General features: G+C 43.3%; 1 protein-coding gene across 1 annotated transcript in view; it reads right to left on the reverse strand.

Moving 5' to 3' along the window:
* Positions 1 to 20,667, reverse strand: part of LOC144774122 (extracellular calcium-sensing receptor-like) — a 122,158-nt gene extending 101,491 nt beyond the window's left edge. The window contains exons 1-2 of the mRNA XM_078659146.1: positions 20,618 to 20,667; positions 20,507 to 20,518 (exon numbers count right to left, since the gene is read on the reverse strand). Of these exons, the coding sequence (XP_078515272.1) occupies positions 20,507 to 20,518; positions 20,618 to 20,667 (62 nt within the window). The remainder of the gene's footprint in view (positions 1 to 20,506; positions 20,519 to 20,617) is intronic.
* Between the last annotated feature and the right edge of the window lie 312 nt (positions 20,668 to 20,979).

Raw genomic sequence — 20,979 nt, forward strand, 5'->3', positions numbered from 1 at the left:
GGCAAATGCTATGCACACAGTGGCAGACATTCCTACAATGCTGGTAGGACATGGGACCTTGTCTTCAGGAAGTAAGTGAAAAGAGAGAAAACAATTAGAAAGAGATAGAAAGGGAGGCCGTCATGTTAATTATGAAAACTAAGAAAGAAAGTGTTTTAGGTGTGGTCAGTTTGGACATATGGCCAATAACAACAGCCGTCCTGCCGTCAGTGCTAGGAAATGACATTTAGCAAAATATAGTAGGCATGCAAGTGTTGCAAAGAAAAAGTTACAGGAGACACAGGAAGTGTATTATCATCAAATTATACAGCGGGTCACGGGATGGGATGGAGGATATCCAGAACGTTTGGGTCAACATTGTGTGTAAAGAAGTCCTAATGATATTTCATTCTTGTTCTAAACTTACCATAGTTTACATAGTTTAAAGGAAATTCTATCATGATTAATTTGATGGTCATGTGTGTCTCAAACAAATGGATGTGAATCTGGGGTACTATGGAGGAAAACCTATGGAGATGCTAGGGTATTTAGTGTCATGGATATGTCTGTCTTCTAAAGCTATTGAGGGAAGGATAAATGTGATGTTGGAAGGTGACCGAATTTTAAGTTGGCCACGTTAACAAATATTGGGTGTTTTCCTAGGTCCAAATTCTTTTCCACAAGTACAAATCAAACAGGTGGAGAGGACGGTTAGATTTTGTGCAGCGGAATCCAGAGGTGTTTAGTGAACAGTTGGAATGTCTTAAAAACTTTGTATATTGCATTGTCTTAAAGAACATCAACAGTACATCTAGACATTGTAAAAACTAGAGAAAGGATTAGATCAGTTTTTTGGTGGTTTGGTCTAGATTTGCAGGATGAGTGGCTGAGAGTGTGCTGCTAGTGTTAAAGTTCTCTTTACTCTGGCAGGATATTGCCCTAGATCTGTTGGGACCTTTGAGGGAGGTATTGGATACACCCTCCTTAGTGTTCCTAATTGATCTATATTCCAAGTGGCCTGTGGTACAGGCAGTCCGTGAACTCATGACTAATGGAGTCATTTAGGGCCATATTATCAATAAACCGATAAAAGCGGTGATAATGTATCGTCCTTTCTTGATAATATGGCCCATCTGAAGAGGGAGGTAGGAAGCATCAGGGCCTTATCATTGGGCTTCTTTTACCCCACTCTAGACGCTCACATACAGATTTAAGACCCCGTCCAGAACAGATATGTGGGAGTTTAGTTCGGACCCCCTGTAGCCCCCCTAATAGGGAAAATCATTTTGACTGGGGTACTCCTAGAGTACCTTATCCACCCAAAGATCCTTGTAGTCAAGTAACAAAGAGAAAGGATACATTAGTCCTATCCAACAAGTTTTCCCCTTTGTCGCGGTTAGATGAGAACGATTGACTAGAGCCCATAGTCACTATCTCTCGACCCCTTACCCCTGAGTATGGCACCATTGCAGAGGTGGGAGTTAAATTTAGGTTAATGAGTTGGAACATAGCAGGACTCCGGTCTAAAAGGGATGAACAGAACTGGTTAAAGCTTATTAGAGATTGTGATATTATAGCCCTGCAAGAGACATGGGACAAGGATAATAATTTCTGAGTTGACGGTTTTAAATCTTGCTTTCAGCCCGCCCGCCCAACGACAGCGGGTAGAGCTAAGGGAGGGTTGATGCTCCTTTTTTCTGTAAGATTAAAGGGTTCTGTAATGATCTTAGACTCAGGTTCTCCTAATTACCTAATAGCCGAGCACATTACCTCGAATTATCCCAAAACATTGATAATTAATTTTTATAATTCTGGGGAAAGTGAGTATAGCAACGAGCACCTTTGTTACCTGACACGGTTTTTAGAAACATTTAAAGCGCAGCAAACCACTTATGTTTATATTATCCTAATGGGTGATTTTAATATTCATCGGTGTAATTCCAATTGTCGAATTAATGAAATTCATGGTCCCTCTTATTCGTCGCCACCTCACTTCGAACATACCCTTAAAGGGGAGGCTCTTGAAGAACTTCTTTCATCTGCTGACCTTTATGAGCCAGGTTTGTTTGATATCAGTGAGAGGGTTGTAACATTTAAAGCAAGGGAAAGTGGGACGATCATTGATTATATTTTTATATCCTCTGCACTTTTAGGGCACGTATTTTTTCATAATGCCACATGCTCTCCTTTCAGTGATCATAATCGGTCATCTTAGAGCTGGATAAAGGCTTTTACCATATAGATGCTACAGCTAATATGAAGGGGCCTATTATTGTGATAACTAAAGATCAAGAGGGGAGATTAAAATGGGCAAAAGTAGTCCCTGATCACTTCCTTGATAGCTTATGTTTGAAGGTTAAAGATGATATCATGAAATGTGCGGATTGCTCTACCCCGGAGGGGGTAATTATCTTAGCCTTTGAAGCTATATGTAGACAGGTCGCTATAGACATAACCATTACCTCTAGGACTAAACCAAAACAAGAAAAAAGATGATTTAATTCTAAATGCTCTAGGGCCCACCAAAATTTAGTAAAAACTCTGAACGCTAAATCCAGGGATAAGGCCCTTATAGTTAGTCTTAGAAAAGAATATAAACTAACTATACAGACCCATAAAAATGAAATTAAAACAGAGGCATGGTACGCTCTAACGTCTAAAGAAGTCTTAAAGGATAGCTCAAAGTATTGGGCTATTGTTAATAGCCCATGCTTTCGGGTGAGGAAAATGGTTTACTGGATATTAACATCCCAGACGATGAGTGGTTGACTCACTTCAAAGGTATTTATGCGAGTAACGAGGTATTTGAACCTTTTTTGCCCCCCCCCAGTAGTCTTCCTTTGCCCGCACTAGTGTTTAATGAGGAAGATGTTGAGAGGGCAATAAATGAATCTGCAAGCAATAAGGCTCCTGGTCCAGACGGCGTCCCTGCGGATCTCTAAAAGGGCTATGTTAAACTTTGGACCAAAATTTTAACTAATGTTTTTAATTCCAGTGTCGTCCAGGGGTTTCCTGTTTCATGGTCCCACTCTATCATTATCCCTGTTTTCAAAAAAGGGCAGAGAGGGGATTCCAGGTGCTACAGGCCTATTTCATTAATAGATTCTTCCGTTAAAATTCTGGGCAAAGTGATCTTGACTAAGGTGTCAGAGTGGGTGACAGAAAATGAGATCCAGTCCAATCTCCAATATGGATTCAGATCAGGTAGAAGCACGGTGGACCAGTGCCTTAATCTGTATCTATTAATAAATAGGTATACTATAGCCTCTTAGGGGTCTATCTATTTGGGGTTTATGGATTTATCCACAGCCTTTGATCTGGTGAACAGATCGAGGGTGTGGACCATTTGCTTGATCTAGGGATTGACCCCTGTTTGGTATATTTTTTAGCGGATTTGCACCGGGATTTGTTTGCCTTCGTTAGGGTGACCCAGGAGGGCAATTGCACAAGACACTTTAAATCTGGCGGAGGGGTTTGACAAGGGTGTATCCTGGCCCCTTTACTTTTTACACTCTTTAAAAATGCCACAGATAAAATCCTGAACGATGCTAGTTTAGACGTTCCGCGTATAGGCAACAGTAGCATCCCGGTACTCCTATACGCGGACGATGCGTCCTACTAGCCCGCACCCGGTTAGGCTTACAGAGACTACTGGGGAGTTTATGAACTCTCTGTATCTGGTAGTTAACAATGCTAAATCGCATGTTCTGACCATGGGATTACACAAGAATAAAGTCAGAACCTTTTATTGTAAAGGGGCAGAGGTTACAAGGGTGAAGGTTTTTTCATATCTGGGGGTCTTGTTCGATAATAGATGTTCCTGGGCCCTCCAGCTTTTAGCTAAAAAAAATGCTGTAGGAAGATCTTCATCAGCCCTATTTAGTTTTGCCTGGAGATTAGGAGGAAAGCCCTGTGATGCCATTCTTTCTATCTATAAGGCGGAATGTTTGGCGATAGCGATATATGACGCAGCAATATGGGGGTATAAGCAAGTGGAAGGGGTACAGAAGGTTGAAAACAAATGTTTTCGCTCACTGTTGTCTATCCCCCAATCGACTCCAATTTTTGCCATCCATCAAGAGCTGGGGATGGGATATGTATCCGATCTGATGAGCATGGCTCCCCTAATCTGTTGGATAAAAACATGGTTGATCCCAGAACTTTCGTTAAATCGCCAGATTTTAAAAGATTGTGTCATTTTAGAAAGAGCTAATTATATACAGTGGCTGTCTTATATATTAAGGCAATGTTAATAAAACTTGGGCGCCCAGACATTTATGAAACACCGGAAGGATTTGTTAAAGGTGATATCAGATGGGTTAAAGAACATTTCCTGAGTTCAAGGGTCCAGAAACGGGAGGGTGAGGAACTAAAAAAACCTCTGGTTAGGGCTCATTTTCTATTAATTACATCACCATCAATTGAGCCCTACCTAAGGTTAGTAACAAAGCCCTTCCATCGCTGGTTACTGATAAGATTCTGTTTCAATCTGATTCACCTTTCATTGGGGAATTTCCAAGGCTGGAGAAAACCAGAGGATGCAGCACTTTGTAATTGTGACTGCAGCTCAATTCAGGACACTACGCATTTTACATTATTTTGTGATTTTTATTCTGATATCAGAAAGAAGTTTATAATTCCACTTCTAAGAGGCAAGGGGTTTCTACAGGTCAAACCAGCCCTATTGTACCTGCAATTATTGGATAACCCCTGGAATATTTTTATATTGCAAATTTCTTTGTGGCTGCTGTTCGGATGAGAAAATTAAGATGCCCAGCAATGACTGAAAAATGAATTTTATGGGATTTCTTAAAGATCATGAAATTGTTTTAATTGAAATTGCCCTTTGCTTTTTAACATTTTTGTATTTTGGAAAACTTTTAATATCGTAATTTTTTTTCTTTTGTAGTTGCTGTATGGATGAGAATATTAAGATACCCAGCAATGATTGAAACATGAATTTTATTGGATTTTTTTAAAGATCATGAAATTGTTTTAATTGAGATTGTCTTTTGCTTTATATTTTTGTATCACCCTAATGTATTTTATGATATGTGATTTTTATGTGAACTTTTATGATTTTAATTAATCGAATAAAGTGGTTTTGACTTGACTTGACTTGACTTGATAATATGGCCCTAAGTTTTTTAACTCTGTGTTCAACAGTGAAGGGTTGCTGGAGATACTGCTGACTGATTGCAGCTTACATTTGCATACACATCAAATGGAGGAGTTTCTTAAAATGTTGGGAATCAAATACAAAAAGAGCTTACTTTATCATCAAGAGTCTTATGGTTGTAGAGAGGCTCAACAGAACCATCAAATAGTCTTTACAGTTAGGGAGCAACAGGTTTATGTTGGAAGAAAGCATTACATGATAGGCTAGTTGTTTATTGGCTGTTTCCGCATCAATCTACAGGGAAGTCACCTTTTAAGGAGTTTTGAGAAGAAATCCCCAGAAGTGAATTGGTCAACTCTTGGATGAGTTGGAGGAAGGGATGGAGTGATCGTTTGATGAGTCTTGGAAGGTGGTGATACATGAAAAAAGTGGAAGTGAGGAAAGAAATGTTGATGAAAGAAAAGGGGCTTATTTACGTCACTTTTCCCATGTTAAAAATGATGCAAAAGTGGCACAAGGGGCTTGTAAATCTGCCCCCGAGTGTTTGCAGTAAAGATGGAAGTTGGTGATTAAGTTAACATCTGTACACCTTCAGGAGGCAATGTCATTTTCAGGATTCTCTGCTCCTTTGAGTGTTATTAAACAATGCGGTCAAAACAGAAGACTGTAAAATCTGGCATTTGAATGGAGTTGCTTTGTTACCTAAAAAGAATGAGGTGCCTGATAAGGACAATTGTAGAGAAAATATGACAGTGTCAGTTCTTAAAGGAAAGGTTGAAGTGGATTTTAGAAGATCTTGCAGAAAAAAAGGTCACCCCACTATTGTATGGGCTTTGTATGATTTTTGGAATTTATATTTTTTGTATTTTGTTTCTTTTGTTTAATCTCTCTCTTATGTTCTGTACTGGTTGATTATAAATAACATAATGTAAATAGTTTTCTTAAAATATAATTTTCTTTGTGTTTGAGGGAAGATGTGTGTTGTCTTGTGGACGCTTTGTGATTACCTTGATCAGCGACATAGCATTTAGAATCTGCTCATGCAGCTGGACTAGTGATTCTGGGAACGACAGTTATAAATGGTGGCTGGAGCATTTGCAGACTAGTAAACTTGCTCTTTGACAAGATTACTTAGGTGTCTCCATGTGCCTTTCCTGGTGAACTACTCCACAGCCACATATTGCACTACCTGAAACAATGGAGATCACATAAGGGAGTCATATGTGAGTTCTATAGCTTAAAAGTGCAAAAACTACACTCTCAACCTGGATTGCTGCACTTAAGAGCCAAATGGCAAGGACTACTGCAGACTGATGATCCAGAGACTGATTGGACAGACATTCTTGAGAAAATAGACAAAGCAGTCAGAGCACCCAGGATGAAGTTCAGCCTTTTAAATTACTCCATGATTTTAGTACAGACTCACAAGAAAATAATGACAGCAGGGCTTCTGCATTCCATGGCTTGTCTGAGGTATCCCAGGTCAGACTGGAATACACCTCATATCCTTTATGATTGTCCAGATGTGTCTGGGTACTGGTCCTCAGCCAAGAACATCCTTAGTACCACCATGGAAGTACCCTTGCCTCTCACAATAAAACTGGCATTACATGAATGAAGTCCCATCCTTAAGATGCCATATGTGGCAAAATTGGCAACTACGAAACCGTGGCTTTTATTTTGGTGATAAGGATCCATCATGTTTGCTCATTGAAATGCACTGCATTGAATGTCTGGTGCTGAGGGTCTCTAACAAGAGCAAATAGAAAGAGTGAAAGAAACGTTTGGTCACAATATAAATAATGTATTGGTCCTGCCAGGTTGATTTTAGGAAAGCTAACTGAGGGCAAATTTTCTATAAATTTGTAAATGCCCTCCTCATCCATGTGAGACAAAAATTTCTGGCTTGCAGAGTTAAACATGTACTTCCAACTAGAGCAACAATCACTCACTTGATTTCAAAGTTCTCTACTCTAACTTTACCTCCTAACAATCAGAATGCTAACTTTCTATTTCATTGACACCACCTGTCATCACTCTTAAGTAGTCCCAAACTTTGTGTTCTAGGATTTGACAGATAAGGGCTACACATTTGTTTAGATATCCACAAGTGTGTGCGCACATACGCATCCACACACACCCACACACACTCCTACACCTCATAAAAGGGCAATTAAAGCCAATTCCATCTCAGGATTTCAGTCTATTCTGAACTGCAGGTTTTTCCAATGAGATACAACATTCCCCTGGCTTGGAAACAGTCCCTTTATTATTGATTGGGGGTTTCTGCTCCACAGTCTCAATATAAGGGATAATCCTAATGACCACTTTGCAGTGGTAAGTGTATGAATCATCTTGCTGGATATTAAAACCCAGGCTTTAGTTTCCATGATTTTATTTAGATAACACTGTGACCAATGGGTGGTGGTAGTTCCATGATTTAAGAATCCAGTTCTGCTGATTATTCCCACTGGAAACATTTCACAAATGTCAACTACAACTTAAATAAGAGCTTGAAAGTCTATGGGTTAGTTCTATTTCCAAGGCACCTAAATGATCATGTTGACTGACATATTTCCTTCCAAATCTACTGGTGGGCAGTCTTTACTACTCTACTAGTGACTAATGTTTCCTACTGAAAAAACATAGTACCTCACTATGGCATGCCTTCCATGTACGATCGAAAAACCACCACTGGGTCAGGCCTCCCAACGGCACAGCTTGCCACAAGCTTTTAATAAACAAAAGAAAATGCATGTGCCGCTACTATGTTAACCTGGAATCTTATCTCAAAACATCCGAATAAAACGCAATGTTTTGTATTTTTTTGTTTATTTTATTTTAATACCTTCATCATTTTTTATTTTGAACTTTTCTATTTCGTATTTTCATTTTTTCAATTTTATTGGGCTTATAAACAGTCTACGCATTTTGAACTCGCGTTATTTAGGAGTTCTCATCAGGACCATAATCTCTCTTTCATCAGAAAAACAGGAGGAGGATGAATATGCCCCTGACGTGTACACAAATTTTGTTGCATGCACCAGTGTCCTGCTGTATTTTATTATGTGCTTATTGTTTTGTTTAGGCTGGCAGGAATACCACTTAGGAAGGAAAGCTCAAGCGTCCGTGTCGGTGCCCCATATGTGTCCGCCTTGTCAGGTCAGAGAACATTGAATAACAGGGTCTCCTCGGTGCACAAACAAGCCGCGTCTGAGTCGCGTTAGCTTCCGGGTCCGAAAAGGATCTTGGGAGAACTCCTAAATAACGCGAGTTCGAACCGCATAGACTGTTCATAAGCCCAAATACAGAAAGTCATTTAAACTGGAACAAAATAGGCTTTGTTGTTAAAAATACTAACTGTGTAATGGCTTTGTTGTGAATATTGTGTATTCCAGCACTCATTTAAATTTCGTATTTTTTGCTTGTTGTAATAGTGTGAGAGGTGTATGTTTGAAAGTTTGAATGATGATTTTCCGAAATGTATTGTTGTAAATATGAACTGTTTTTGAGTAGTTTTTTTGTTGTGTACATAAGGTCTTAACAAATATAAAATTGAGAAAATGAAAATACTAAATAGAAAAGTTCAAAATAAAAAATGATGAAGGTATTAAAATAAAATAAATGTTTTGAGATAAGATTCCAGGTTAACAAAGTAGCGGCACGTGCATTTTCCATGTACGATGGAATGATCCATGACTTTAACATGTTTGTTGTTTGCTTAAAATTATAATAACAAGTAATGCATTGAACAACATTAAAGGCATTGCAGTAGTGTTATATGTGTGCCTTTGCCTAAGACCTCATGTAACTAGATATTCCATATATGGGTTAAAGAACATAATATATTATAGAACAGGTTGTAGGATTACAGATTAGACCAAGGCAGTGATGAATAGTAAAAGCTTCTTCTTTTTAAGAAATGTGGGGTTATATCACAGATGCTGGTTATTACTGTGTCAAATACATTTTTTGAATAGGAATTACATAACGATCACATTACAACACTAAAGTTGAGAGCTCCACTAAAGGAGAGTTTCTCTAGGCCAGTAATGTTTGTCTTTCTCATTTTCCCTTTTAATTAAGAATATTTTACCCCAGTTGATGGAATGTTCTAATAGCTTCTCAACCTAACTATCTCGGGCAGAATATAGACTTATAGCCCGCCGTAGAGGGCTATTCTGGCTATTAAAGGCCCTCTTCAACGTTATAGGCCCGAGCCAAAGGCGAGGGCCTTTAACAAGGGAGAGGGACTTTAATAACCGGTATAGCCCATCTACGAAGGGCTATAAGGCTATTAGAATGTTCTGCCACTAGAGGGTAGAATGTTCTAACAAAACAAAGCCTTATGGGAGCGTGAGGGGATTGGAATCCCCTCAGGCTCCCTGAAGCCTTTGTTCACAGCCAGAGCTGTGAACATAGAAACATTGGAATGTTGGAGCTCCGGGCTTATAATGGCTGGTATAAGCCCGGAGCACTCCATTGTTTTCAATGGAGATCCCAACATTCCAATGTTCTAATAGTTAATAACAGAAACCTGGATGAACACCTCATCAGCGCCCGACATCGCCATAGCCATCCCGGACACTTACAAAATCATCCGTAAAGACCGCACCAACCAAACAGGAGGAGGCATCGCCATCGTCCATAAGAACACCATCCAAATCACGACCAGCTCCGATGATATCCTCGCTACCGCCGAACACCTTCACTTCCAAATCCACACCGACCCCAGGACCACACTCAGAGGTACCCTCATCTACAGACCACCAGGTACCCACACACAATTCAACGAAAATATCACTGACTTCGTCAGCCCACATGCCCTCACCTCCGAGAACTACGTCCTACTTGGGAACCTCAACTTCCACCTGGAAAGGAACAATGACAGCAACACCACCACCCTTCTGGACAACCTGGCCAATCTCGGACTCAAACAACTTGTCGACACCCCCACCCACCTTGCCGGACACACACTCGACCCTATCTTAACCTCCAGCAAATACATCTCCTTCGATCACACCACAGCTCTCCATTCAACGGACCACGGCAGCGTTCACTTCAGCTACAAAAAGACCTCGACCCACAACCCCCCACAACCCATTCCTCGAAGAAACTGGAATAAAATCACCACCGACCAACTTTCCACATCACTTAACGAAAACCCTCCTGCCACACCTTCGGACCCAAACAAGGCTGCCTCCAACCTTACACAATGGATCACCCACAGCGCTGACGAACTAGCACCCTTTAAAATCCACCAGAACAAACAAAATAGCAAAAAGCCCCCTGGTTCAACGATGACCTCAAGAAATCCAAGAAGCTGTGTCGTACCCTCGAGAAAATCTGGAGAAAAAACCCAACCACTGACAACCTGACCACCCTCAAAGACGCCACTCGCAAACACCACCAATTGATCCGATCCACTAAGAAATCGGCATTCAAGGATCAACTCGACAACAACGCCCACAACAGCAAAGAACTATTCAACATCGTCAAAGAATTTACCAACCCCACCGCCGGCACCAACGACATCACTCCCTCCCAAGACCTCTGCGACTCTTTATCCTCTTTCTTCCACAACAAAATCGCCGACATACATAACAGCTTTGAAAACCATCCCGGAGACCAGTCCACTCCACCCACTCCCGAACCTAAACAACACCCTCACAACCTCTGCGCCTGGAACCCAATCACCACTGAAGACACCATCCGCCTGATGAACTCCATCCACTCAGGATCGCCTACCGACCCATGTCCCCACCACATTTTCAACAAAGCAGACTCCATCATCGCACCCCATCTCCGCGATATCATCAACTGCTCCTTCAACTCCGCTACCTTCCCAGAAAGCTGGAAACATGCCGAACTCAGCGCCCTTCTGAAGAAACCCACAGCAGACCCCACCGAACTTAAGAACTACCGCCCCATCTCGCTCCTCCCATTCCCTGCCAAAGTCATTGAGAAAGCACAGTCAGCTCGCCGCCTTCCTTGAATCCAACAATTCCCTCGACCCCTCACAGTCTGGCTTCCGAGCCAAACACAGCACTGAAACCGCCCTCATCGCAGCTACTGACGACATCCGAACGTTACTGGACAACGGAGAAACAGCTGCCCTCATCCTACTTGACCTCTCCGCCGCCTTCGACACAGTCGGTCATAGCACCCTCATACAATGCCTCAGCAACGTTGGAATACAAGGAAAAGCTTTGGACTGGATCACCTCGTTCCTCACCGGAAGAACGCAGAGAGTCCGCCTCCCACCATTAAAATCAGACGCCACCGAAGTCATCTGCGGCGTACCACAAGGATCTTCACTCAGTCCGACCCTCTTCAACGTTTACATGAGCCCCCTCGCATCCATCGCATGACAACACAGCCTCAACATCATCTCCTACGCAGACGACACCCAGCTGATCCCCTCCCTCACCAAAGACCCAAACACCGCCAAAACCAATCTACACGAAGGAATGAAAGAAGTAGCCGAATGGATGAAGAACAGCCGCCTAAAACTAAACTCGGACAAAACGGAAGTCCTCATCCTACGATCATCCCCCTCTGCCTGGGACGACTCATGGTGGCCACCGGCACTGGGTACAGCACCCATACCCACAGATCACGCACGTAACCTGGGCTTCATCCTGGACTCCTCCCTCTCGATGACCAGACAAGTCAACGCCGTCTCATCCTCATGCTTCAACATCCTTCGCATGCTCAAAAAAATCTTCCGCTGGATCCCCACCGAAACAAGAAAGACGGTCACCCACGCACTGGTCACTAGCCGTCTGGATTATGGAAATACCCTCTACGCCGGAACCACAGCCAAACTACAGAAAAAACTCCAACGCATCCAAAACGCCTCAGCCAGACTCATACTGGACATCCCCCGTCAAGCCCACATTTCCAGTCACCTGAAAGACCTCCACTGGCTCCCTGTCAACAAGAGAATAACGTTCCGTCTCCTCACCCACGCACACAAAGCCCTCTACCACATAGGACCCGAATGCCTCAACACACAAATGTCCTTCTACACACCCACTCGCCAACTTCGATCATCCAATCAAGCCCTCGCCGCAATTCCTCGCATCCATAAATCCACCATGGGAGGAAGGTCCTTCTCCTACTTAGCAGCCAAGTCCTGGAATTCTCCCCCCACTCACCTCCGCCTCACACAGAACCACCTCTCCTTCAGAAAGCAGCTGAAAACCTGGCTATTCGATAAGTAATGCTCTCTCCCTCCCTCAAGAGCCTTGAGACCCTCTGGGTGAGTGGTGTGCTATACAAATACCGAACTTGAACTTGAACTTGAATAAAGTCCTTCAACACAAAATCCCCCTGGTTGTAAAAACAGCACAACATATGCTCTAACTAGCATGCTTTGAGTTGTACCTCTTTTAGGGCCTATGCAAACCAAAGTGAGGGCTGCTTCCCCTATACTGTATAAGCTGGTATTAAAGAGTCAATCATATCCAAGGCCAAAGCCAAGGCCAAACGTACATTTAAAAGATATAGGGCAACATCAATATCTTGGGTGTGCACTCGTACCCTCCAAATTTCATTAGGAATCTACTGAGCATCTGGACAGTGAAATATGTGCATTTGCATAACACAAACAATGGTTCTGTTGGGTTCACTGTGTTTTCATGAATAGGACAAATCCAAATTATTTCATAACACTCATGAGTAAAAAGTAATGAGTAGTAATTTCTGGAAATGTTATACTGCTACTGTTTACAATGATTTATAAAAGGTGCTCTGTGATTAGTTCAAAAGTTCTTGTGCAGTGTAGGAACCAATAATATTAATTCATATTAATATTAATATTAATAAGAAGCCTTGCATTGAACAAGATGGCTGCCTGATGAGGGGTGAATTCTGGTTAGCGAACTAGATGGACACATGATCTGGAGGCTCCTTTGAGAGGGGATGCCCGAGGGAGACAGCCCCAATATCCAGTGTCTGGCTGTCATAAATGGATCCCTAGACCTTACAATGCCCTGTCTGAAGGCTGCTCCCGAACCCACCCATTTGCGTTGGAGTATCTCGAGGTGAGCAGGGAAAGAGCAACATCGGAAGGCGGGAGAGTGCAGCAGTGCTAGGCCTGGAACATACGCTGCAATGGATAGGTCCCAGCTTGCAGACTGGTCAGCCAAGCATGATTTTACCCCCTCCCCCAAGAATGAGACTTGCGGTAGAACTTGGGCTCTTTGTCGAGATCGAACAGGGCACGGAGGGATGACCGCACCACCCACTGACCTACTGGACCTTTGCAATGGATTATTTGCCCTACAGCCTGCCCCTGCATAAGATGACCGCAAAGAGGGGGGCACAAGCAGCCCTGCCGTTGGAGTGACAGCAGGATGGTTGGTCTCCCTCCAGCTCTTCCCACTTCTCTCACACTTGAACACTGATGAGACAGAGAGAACTAACCAGATGAAACACTCATCCAGATCCCTTACCACCCCACCTGCCCCTGAATAGGAGAACCCATGGAGGGAGGAGCTGTGGTCAGCCCCAAATGCGACAGAAAGGTGGTTGGTCTCCTGGCAGCGGTGGAACACTGGGTGCCTCAATTCAACAAGTGCCCCTCACACCCTTGTCACAGATGCCATTTGAGCCTCACACAGGGACAATGCACATCTAGGGGGACTTTCTTCCACTGGCTAGGCCATAGATTATAACCCAGTCCGTAGAGGACCCTCACCTCAATGCCTGCTTCTCCCCTCAGCTTTCCTATAATCCCCTCTCCAATCAGAGATACTCTGGGAGCCACACAGGGGGCCTTGGGTGCCCACTGGGGACAGACAGCTGCAGATGAAGTTTTGCTAGGGGGACACAGTAGAGACTGCCCTGCTCCTCCCTTTTCTTATGTTTTGTTTATGTCTTCTGAGTCACCCTAAGGTGGGACCAGTATGTTCATCACCAGGACCCAGCACACGCCCCTAGGCAGGAAATATAACCATCGCCCCATTAGACGGCGTCCTTGGTGTGGTTTCCCCTGACTTTTTGCCTCTACCTACTGCTTTATTCTGACTGTGTACTGGATTTCATTGTTGCTGGCTTCAATGCTTTGGGCGCTTTGCCACTGCTGGTTATCCCTGATAGCCATATTTGATTTATTGGTAAGTCCCTATTAAAGTGCACTGAGTTTGCCAGGTCCTGTAAATAAGATGCTACTATTGGGCTTGCAGCACTGGTTGTGCTACCCACATGAGTAGCCCTGTAATTGTGCCTCAGACCTGCAACTGCAGTATCTGCACACACAGTTTTTAACTGCCTTGTTGACCTGGCAAGTACATCTGCTTGACAAGCCCTAATGTAAGGCACCCTTAAGGTAGGTCCAATGGTGAGGAGGGTGCACTGTAGTGAAAGGAGGACATGTGCTGGTGTGTTTACATGTCCTGATAGTGAAATACTCTGTATTTCGTTTTGCACTTTTGAAGGGCTGGCTGTCCAACAAGCTATTATTGGAGCTCCACTGTAACATCTTTACAAGTGAAACTTTCAATTGGGAACAGCTAGAGATTAGGAGTTTAGGGTCTCTAAACTCAGAATGTAATAACAAATAGTTTAGCAAAGGTGGCTTTTAAATTGTGTGTTCGAAAATGACACTTTTAGAAAATGGGCATTTTTTTTGGTTAACCATATGTGCCTCTGCCAGTTTTTGTATTCACTACCTGGTTTTGGAGGGACAGGAGTTGGGGATTTGCATTCACTCTAGACAGTCTCATGGGGGGTTAAGGCGTGCCCTGCCTTTCCTGGGTGGATCGTAGCCAGGCTGAACAGACCTTTCTGTATTTGGAGTGGTGGGAAGAGTTTTAACTAGCACCTGAGGAGGCTGTTTCTACTCTGCACAATGCTGACTCCACCTCCTGTAGTGAAGCTGGACCAGGGAGGACAGAACTCGTTTTTACTGAGCTCAGGGACTCTTTCAAAAAAGACTTCAAACAGAAAAAGGTGTATGAGCAGTAGACCTAAAACCCCAATACTTTGGATCACTTCTGGAAACAAGAAGAACCTCTGCCAAGGAGAAGAGTGGAAGAGCTGTAAGGAGTACTGCCTCTTTTCTATGTGTTGCTTTGCTGAGTTGGCCTGCAGTTGCTTCTGCCAAGGAGAGGGAAAAGACTGGAACTTGGCTGTGAGCCTGCTTGTGAAGAGTCTCCAATTGCTTGTGTGTGCTTGCTTCCTGAAGTCTCAGGGACACAAATACTTCATCACCAGCTTCTTTGAACTTCACTGCTGTGGGTTCTGACCTGCCAGGAGGTGCCTTTTCCAGTTCATGGCCTCTGGAGGTTGTTCCTGTTGCTGGGAGCTAAAAGAGGTTGAAGAAACCAAAAAGGTTGATACATCGCCCTTCCAGCACCTGTTTTTCCAAAACTGCGCCACAGAGCCGGAAAAATTTCCACTCTCCGCTGCTGTGAGGCAGAAAGATCTACACAGTGCCTGGCAGCAGGTGAAAATCAGCCACATGTAACGTCCTGCACACCAGTCTCCAAAGTCCGAGATCACAGCACCGACTTCAATGCAGGCCCTGCTGTGTGGTTGAAAGAAACAATGAATCATGAGACTGAAATCGGTGCAGTGGCTGTTTGACACTGCTGCATTGAACTCCAGCGTATCCCAAATGTCCACGCATTGCACCTGTGCAGCAAGTCTTCCGACACATCACCTGCAGACCATAACCGTCTTGGAATCAATACATCACTTCCTCCTACAGTCCAGATTTAATGCATCACTTATCCTGCGTACACCAGAATTGTTGCTTCGCCTCCCCAAGGACTCAGGAACTGACGCATCGGAGGATCCCGGTTTACCATATAAAGTCCCAACATAACATTCTGCTCTACCCATGCTGCATGAAGGTCCCTGTATTTGCCCCACCAGCTAAAACCTGGGAAATGTGCTATATTGACCATTCTTGCCTTACACAATAAGTAAGTGATAGCTCACACATCCCTTGACGCATCTGTTCATAAGCCCAAGCCCACTGCCTCATTTTATCCTCTTCAAGAATAAAAAATCTACTAGGCCTCAATATTCTCAAACATGCATTTCTCTTGTGTCCAACGCTGCAACCATGTGAGGCAGATGAGGCAACCGCAGAAACTTTCCACAGTTACAAGAATAACCTATCTCACCCACACACTGGACCAGCTGGTACATTCTCGCAAAGTCATAAGTATTGTTTCATTTTTTATTATGAAACTTTCCAAGCTTGCTCAATCTAAACCAAAGACAGCACCTTGCCATGATAACACGTTTCAGGTTCCGCTTTCTTATACATTTTCCGAGAAACCTACGCTAAAAATGTTCTTTGTTTATAATTTGTGGTCAAGCTTTGCCGACCACCCACTCGAACACTTGGCCCACTGTGATACCACTTTTGTGTTCTTATGGTTCCACTTCTGTGTTCTCAGGGTTTTAGCAACACAACTGTAGGCGTGTGGTCAGGCACCTGTGTCAATGCGGTTTAACAGTTCTACATTGAACAGGTATATAAGACCTGCACCCCAGTTTGAGCACAGAACTCTTCTGCAGTGCCATGCACAGCCTGAGTTCCCGGCCGGCCGTATATCTGCATTGGATCTTCAAAGCCTACTCTCAGGTGGTAGATCCCAATCTAGATTAACATTTGGCCTGTTTTTGATCTCTTCTCTTGTACTCGGGTTTTCATCCTCACCCAATTCATTGCATTTGATATATATTGAAATTGTAATTCTTGCATGGTTAATTTTCTCATTTCAGGTTTGCCTTCTAGGCACTTGTACGCTATAATATGGATTTTGCATTGTTTTTTATGACTGACTGAAATTGTGATTTCTAGGATTCTTTCTAAGGCTAATGAATTGATGAATATATTCTTTCTGTTGTGCTAATGACTTGATGAATAAAAGTGCCACTTCAACGTAAGACCTTGATTTCACACCTGTGTTCATTATCTTTAGACAAGCAGTGTTTATGTGGCCCGTGACCACCGCAGAAGGAAAATATTCACCCTTCATCAGGTGGCGACCACGAAACCCTTGTGCGGACTGTTCCTGCCTGCGGCTGACCTAGGACACTTAGGCGGATTGCCCACAAACTCCCCCGACTCCCCCCATTCCTGCCCCTGGTGTGTAGTTGTGAGAAGTGGGAGTATTGGGGTCTCTCTGTCTGACTCCTCGATCCCCTGTAGCGGTCTGTCTTGCCACGATTATCGCCCTCTATGTCTGTGTGTGGTTACTGCTCTCGTTTTTGCTTCAGATAAGTACAGTGTCGATTTTGATTACATAAGTCTTGTGGTTAAATTTTTTGTGGGTTTCCCGGTTTGAGTCCAGAGTTGATGTTCTCGGTTTGACTTCGAGCCCAGGTTCAAGTCCTGGTGGATGTGATTGCCTTGGGCTGTTCACATTTTGACTCCCAGCCCTGGTGCAAGTCCTGGGTGTCATTGTATTGGCCTTTGTTGTATCTTGAGGTTCAAGTCCTCGTTGTGGTTATATTGCAGGTTGAAGTCCTCATTGTGGTTATAGTCTTCATTGTGGTTATATTACCTTTGCACTTGGCTTGGTCTTCTTGCCTGCATTTACACTCCATTATCCTCCATCTGTATAACTTATTATTCATGGTTATTTTTCATATATTGAGGGTTCATCATCGTGGTTGTGCTTTCTTGCTCAGGGTCCCTTTTTAATGCGTGCATTCTGTTCCTGCCCATTTTGTCCTTTCAGCTCTCATTGTTTCACAATCTTTCCTACTGTCTTCATCTCTTCTCTTCATGACTTAGTTTTGCATGGATTGGGTGTAACATTATTTTCTTTCATTAACATCATCTGTAAACGTTGTGTCTTTTTCTGACACTCATTTTCGTAACTGCGCCGTTTACTGCGACCAAAAGGAGAAGTCACTTGTGATTACTTTGCAGATTCCACCAGCCTTTCCCTCCCTGTGGTTTCCAGCCCGGCTGCCTCAGCTGCGCTGTTTTCATTCATCATTTTCTCCTTTTTTTTTCTAACTTCAGGTCTCACCCACCCCTTTTCTTCTTTCTTTCTACCTCCTGCAATATATGTTGATTTCCCCTTCCTTGCACAGTTTCTACCTTTTTCTATGCTCATTCTCTTCGGCTTCACATCTCCGCCTCCCCCATGCACCTCCTGTGGTCTCTCTCCTCTGTACTCTCTCGGTTTGCTATCTCTCTCCCTCTTGCTTTCTGATCTCGGGTTCCCTCGTAGTGAGATTCAATATCTAGGTCTGTAACTGTACCACATCTATGCGTTTTTTATTCTTCACGATGCATCGTATTTATTGCCTGCTCATTTATTTGTATTTAATATGTCCAGTTTGATGTTTGTTTTTCGTATTTCATGTTTTACTGTCTTTGCTTTGTTACTTGCCTTTTGTCCTTCTAATAACACAGGGGCATATTAACAAGGCCAGACACTTAGCGCTAGGATAATTATCGCCGGCCAACACTGAATTTTTTCGCGGAGATAGCATGCTATCAGCAACGTTTATCTCCAAAGCGATAAAATTCTGAGCGCAAGCTGCCAATTGTGAGATTATCTCTGGAAATACAGCGATAATCCCACAAGGTTTGGTGATTGCTTGCTGATGGGGATAGACATACTTAGCCATGATATCTGCCTGAGATAGGATATCATGGCTAAGTCAGAAAAATACCAGATGTAAAAAAGCTGCGTTAACCGCGGTTAGCGCTGCTTTTTTTTATCGCTAACAGGGTTAGCAATATCCTTGATAATATCAGAAATGTCGCTTAGCTACATTTCTCCTATTATTTTACTCTGGAACGCCCCCATTGCAGAGATGCAAGGGGATGCGTAGAGTAAAAGGGTGCTAACATGCAAGTTTGCGTGTTAGCACCCTGTTGCTGATAGGGCACTAGTTTTAGCTCTGCTTTTTTGGCTTTTAAAGTCAAAAGTAGAGATAAAGTCCTTGTTAATATGCCCCACAGTGCCTAATAGCTCTTTTCATATCCTAGCCTCCGCCTCTCCTGTTGCTGTCCTGACACTTTCACACACCCCTTAGGTGAGTGTCAGGGCCACCAGTTAGTAGCACTCCCTGTTGCTGTCCTGACACTTTCACACCCACTTGGCGAATGTCAAGGCTGCCAGTTAGCAGGTGTCTGGATTGCACCCACATATCTCTTCACGCCTTCAGTCTGCAACCCTGCTAGGTAGGTCACCCCACCTACAGCTCTCTTACTATTGCCTTCATTTCCCACGTCACCTTTTTCTTCCTTCAACACCTCCTTTCACTACATTTTTTTGGCTACCATTTGCTTCTGTAACTGCCAGCCAAAAGGGGGGGTGGAAGTATTCATCCTTCGCTCCTTGCTACCGTCAACGCGCCTTCCCTGCCTGTTATATCCAACACCCCTCCTCGTATCATCAATTTCATTATCCATTTAGTAAATGGCACTGCTACAGCTGTCCATAACTCCACTTTTAATGAACTACCTACCCTTAAACATCCGTGACATCCTCTCTGCCACTTGGGAATTTCTGGGTTCACCTTCACCCCCAATACCCGAGTCCACTTCTCTACGCTATCCTTCAATCAATCAATCAATCAATCAAACAATATTCGAAAATAGAATATTGGGCACCTCTGTGCACAAAACACCGGATTACATTTCCGTACGTATTCGCCTAATATCGCCAGGCTTAGAAATACCGACCACATTGACCACTTCGTGGCCACAGAACCCACTAAGTAAGATTATTACTGCCCTTTCCTGCCATAATTTTGAATTCCCTGATTTCTCTTCTGAGGGAATATACACCAGAAAGGAGTAGCTGTACTTTACGAATGATAATGTACCTTATCGTTATTGACGCCATAGGAGACAAATTTGTGCGCGACCTACATCCCAGTAATTCCAATAACTAGTCTGAGGAAACATAAATAGGGTGCATTTTCCCTTCCCCTGCAGTAACCACATTGCTTCCCTCAGGCTTGCACCTGGTCACTCTCACACTAGTGTCCCTACAAATAGGATACTGAGCTCTACAGTATGTAAAACAACCACCGGCTTTCACATATTTTTTATCTTACGACTGGAAGGTTGGGAGGGCCCCACCATACTATCAAGCTTTTGGCCAAGACACACACTTCAGTCTAAGATTGCTGATGCCTGCTTTGATGGCAGAAAGAATAAAACGCAAACACTTACCGCATTATTTCTTGCATCATAGTCACCAGCTAACATAAGCAGTAAGACCAGCCAACATAAGCAGCAAGTGAAAACAGAATTAAACTAGCTAAGTTAAACAACTTCTCATCTCAACCAGACAAATAACCTGAGAAGTAAGAAGCGTAGCAAGCTTCCAAAGTTCCCCTGGTAAGATGTTATCTAATATAAAAAAAGAGAAGTAGATCACAAGAAAGTGTTGAGTTTATGCTAAAACTTACTTGTGTACAGGTCTGCAAGAAGTAAGAAGAAAAGAAGACCTTGCAGAAAAGGCAGAGCGTTGGAAGCAGTCTCTTCTCTGTCCCCAAACCCTTTCCCCCCTCAGAACTTACCTGTAATGGAATGTTAAAAGGCCTAGCCGGGAAGGTTCTGAGAAGGTCATTGGAACTAGCGTTGTTCTGCTCCTGTGTGGTTAAATAGAGGAAAGACACAGCCCTGACACCACGCCACTACAGCACGTGTTGAAAACTTTCGGTGGACTGGAATAACGCATACTTAAACAATGCAGAGAACTTCACAAACTCCCAAAAATTGTAAGCCACCCATGGCCATCAGCAGGTAATTTTGACAGAATAATACTGGATCATGCTAACACCTTCCTTGACACCAAGTACTCCGGCACAAGTAGTATATAAAACAACCACCGGCTTTCAGATATATTTTATCTTACGACTTGAAGGCTGGGAGGGCCCCA

Source organism: Lissotriton helveticus, chromosome 8 (assembly GCF_964261635.1).
Source record: "Lissotriton helveticus chromosome 8, aLisHel1.1, whole genome shotgun sequence".
In the NCBI taxonomy this organism is placed as follows: domain Eukaryota; kingdom Metazoa; phylum Chordata; class Amphibia; order Caudata; family Salamandridae; genus Lissotriton; species Lissotriton helveticus.